Source organism: Rhagoletis zephyria, unplaced genomic scaffold (genome assembly GCF_001687245.7).
Source record: "Rhagoletis zephyria isolate East Lansing unplaced genomic scaffold, Rhagoletis_zephyria_1.1 Rzeph_scaffold_23754, whole genome shotgun sequence".
NCBI lineage: Eukaryota > Metazoa > Arthropoda > Insecta > Diptera > Tephritidae > Rhagoletis > Rhagoletis zephyria.
The window spans coordinates 3,477-6,571 of NW_016180812.1; the positions used below are offsets into that span (position 1 = coordinate 3,477).

The 3,095-nt window shown below is 35.4% G+C and overlaps 1 protein-coding gene across 1 annotated transcript; it reads right to left on the bottom strand.

Moving 5' to 3' along the window:
• Window positions 1-1,249: 1,249 nt before the first annotated feature.
• LOC108381779 (cold shock domain-containing protein CG9705) lies at window positions 1,250-2,975 on the bottom strand. Its single transcript, XM_017638178.1, has 4 exons — window positions 2,865-2,975; window positions 2,454-2,780; window positions 1,965-2,087; window positions 1,250-1,901 (listed from the first exon to the last, which is right to left on the bottom strand). Exons 2-4 carry the CDS (start codon window positions 2,588-2,590, stop codon window positions 1,730-1,732), a joined length of 432 nt encoding a protein of 143 aa, XP_017493667.1. The 5' UTR covers window positions 2,591-2,780; window positions 2,865-2,975; the 3' UTR covers window positions 1,250-1,729.
• Window positions 2,976-3,095: the final 120 nt, after the last annotated feature.

Consider the following 3,095-nt stretch of genomic DNA (forward strand, 5'->3'; position numbering starts at 1 on the left):
TCTGCCTGTATATTTTCGTATATCAAAGATAACCAGTTGCCACATTTGTAGACCACTAAATACTGATGGGGCATATCCTTTGTTCGTCAAATGGGAGTCACTTTATTTGTTCTCCAACTAATTTGAACCAAAGTTTCGACTGTATAGTTTAGAANCTGATGGGGCATATCCTTTGTTCGTCAAATGGGAGTCACTTTATTTGTTCCCCAACTAATTTGAACCAAAGTTTCGACTGTATAGTTTAGAAATGAAAGAGACTAGTGTTTTAGCTTGATATATTCCTAAACACACCCTGTATCAGATATGGTCACTCCCTATTTGTGCTTATCGAATCTTACCATAAGCATTTACAACCATAAACAAGGAAGAATATATCGCAAACTTCCAAAATAAGAAGCCTAACACGCCACATATTTTGCGTTGCTTGGACGGAAGCCAGTCACTTTATTTGTCCAAAATAATTAATGGTTTTGACAACTTCCGTCGTGGAAATCCATTTAAGAATACATTACCAACATCGACCGGGGAACAACCAACAAACACAAACACAAACAACCAAAAAAAAAGTCCTTCAAATTTTAACATATTGCATTTTTTTCTTGATAAGTAACAAAGTGAATGAATTATCTTCATATAAGAAGACGTGTTATAATGTAGAAATACTATCTATGCATGTATGCATGATTATTTAATACAAACTTTAAATTAAGTGCATTCGCCAAGACATAGTAGAACAATTGAACAAAATTTCACATATGTGTGTAGCACAATACAATGCAGATTAGAAAAAATTTAAGGATTATATTTTGATAACCTACTTACTGATAGATAGATAGACATATCGTGGTTTAAAGTGCAAAACCGCGTATCAACAAAATACAAAACCGCGTATGTGAAGTTGTAGAAATTATTTTCTAGAGCGTAAAAACACTCATATTTCAAAATGGTTCTCTTTTTTATAAAGCAATCGCATTTCTGGCTAGTATATTTCAGGACGAATGGATAAGGATTGAGCCAAGAGCTTGTGTGAGCAAATCCACTTTTGGGCAGCCAATGTCAGTTACGCGGTTTTGCAGAATGACGATACGCGGTTTTGTACTTTAAACGACGATATGTATGCATATGATAAAAAATCGAAAATGTAATCAAAGATAAATTTGTATCAGCTGGGAGCACGAGCAATGTAAGATGTTTGCCAATTTGTTGCTATTTACGTTGAGTGTATTTATTTACTGTTTTCTATGTTTATGTGCCTCTGTATATTTTTTGTTGTTTATTTTTCTATGGTGTGTATTGGACGAAATTTCGTGTTTGCTTCTGGCACTGCATTTTACTTTTAAACTGATGCGCATAAAAAAGTTCAATGACTCATTATGTAGCTTACCGAGACTTTTTCGGAACAATTATAAACACTTCATATTGTTACTTGTAGACTGTATACCACGCAAAAAAGTTTCTCCAAGTTTGATCTTCTTTTTATGGAATTCGCTAGCTTTTGTTGTTTATACTTTGTTTGCGCATATTCTTTTTGGTTAATAATATTTTAATATGTAGTTGTAGTTGGAGGTATGACTCTAAAATTTTATCTGTACATACAAAATGCTCCCTTCTGAAGTAATGTGCTTGTTTAGGTCTTTTCAAAAATTATTAAACTATACACTTATATTTTTTATGGGTGCCGCAAATGTTATGGCATGAAATCAGCAAAGTATCAAGTTGTAGCATTATCCTACTGAGCAGGAGATTCTGGGTAAACAGGCTCTTCCCACTTATGATGCACTTCTGGTGTTAAGTTAATAATTTGTACATGTACTGCTTGATGTTTTTCGAATTTGGGCGGAATCGCACATAAACGGTATCTTACTTCATCGCCGGCCTGTGGCACATATTCGCCATCGACGCTGAAATGTAACAAAACAGTTAATAATATAAACGATAAGAGTAAAAATAAGAATTATGCTTACTCAGAAACGTGACAGAAAAGATCTTCACCACCAGCTTTAGGTGTAATGAACCCATGTCCTTTTGAGCGGCTGAATGATTTTACAATACCAGTTTCAATTGGATTTTCCAAAGCACGAGCAGAGCTATAAGTTTTTTTTTATGAACTATTATTATAAAAATATTTTTAAAACAAATTAAAAGATACAAGAGATGGGGCATATAAACAAATTAAAAGATACAAGAGATGGGGCATATAGTCGTTCCCACGACAGTCGGGTCTACGTAACCGGAACGACCCAGATTTATATCTGGCCAAGGACTGTCACTCCAGCAACACTCCCCAAAAAGTCTTTGGGGAATTTGTATGCTGCTACAACAACAACATGGGGCATATAATAATGGAAATCCCGCAATAATTTAATAGTTTGCTCATATATTCAAAGTTATGAATAATTGTAGAAAACTGGACAAATGTGCACGCATGTTAAAATGGAAAGAAAATAACTTACGTTGAGGCAGTGCGTGTGCGCTTAGTTATAATTGGACTGGGAAGCTGCAGCGTTAAATTGGGGCTGTGGGCGTTCTGTTGCCGATGGGCGGGCGGTTTACCAGCCGCATCTTTCTCCGGTGTATTTAGTTGAGACATAATCACTTTTGGATATTTTTCTTATTGACGAGCTAATTTGTATAATTTTGTTTCCAATTAAGTAGAGCACTAATTTATTTAGAAGGGGTGCGAGGTAGTGCGGAATGTGTCAGCTTTGGTGAAATATACAAGTCTTCGGATAGGCGGTGTTGAGGCGGGTGGGTCTGATTAAAGCCTGAGAACAGCAAATCTGGAAGAATAGAAAAATGCTCGCGTTATAGTTATTATTTACTTACTTTTAAAGCGTTAAATTGAACTGAAAACATACATTTACCAGTTTCCACAATTTATATGAAGAAATAACGAAGGAACGACACGAAATTCCAAAGTGATTTTTTGCACTGACTTTGACAATCGGCTTTGCAAATTACTTAAGTACGTTGCCATATCGAGCATAAACTGAAAAAGCTATTTTCATCCAAATTTTGCTGAAGGCTGGCCCCCATAACATGCATAACGTAGGCGCGACGATTGGCATATAACTACGTTGAATAAAAATATTCGT

What these genes read in the sequence shown, in the direction of transcription:
- LOC108381779 (XM_017638178.1), bottom strand. Translation starts at nt 2,590, where the DNA reads ATGTCTCAACTAAATACACCGGAGAAAGATGCGGCTGGTAAACCGCCC. An exon ending in CGCACACGCACTGCCTCAAC is followed by an intron (nt 2,088 to 2,453) that starts GTAAGTTATTTT and finishes AAAAACTTATAG; the next exon opens with CTCTGCTCGTGCTTTGGAAA. An exon ending in CTTTTCTGTCACGTTTCTGA is followed by an intron (nt 1,902 to 1,964) that starts GTAAGCATAATT and finishes GTTACATTTCAG; the next exon opens with CGTCGATGGCGAATATGTGC.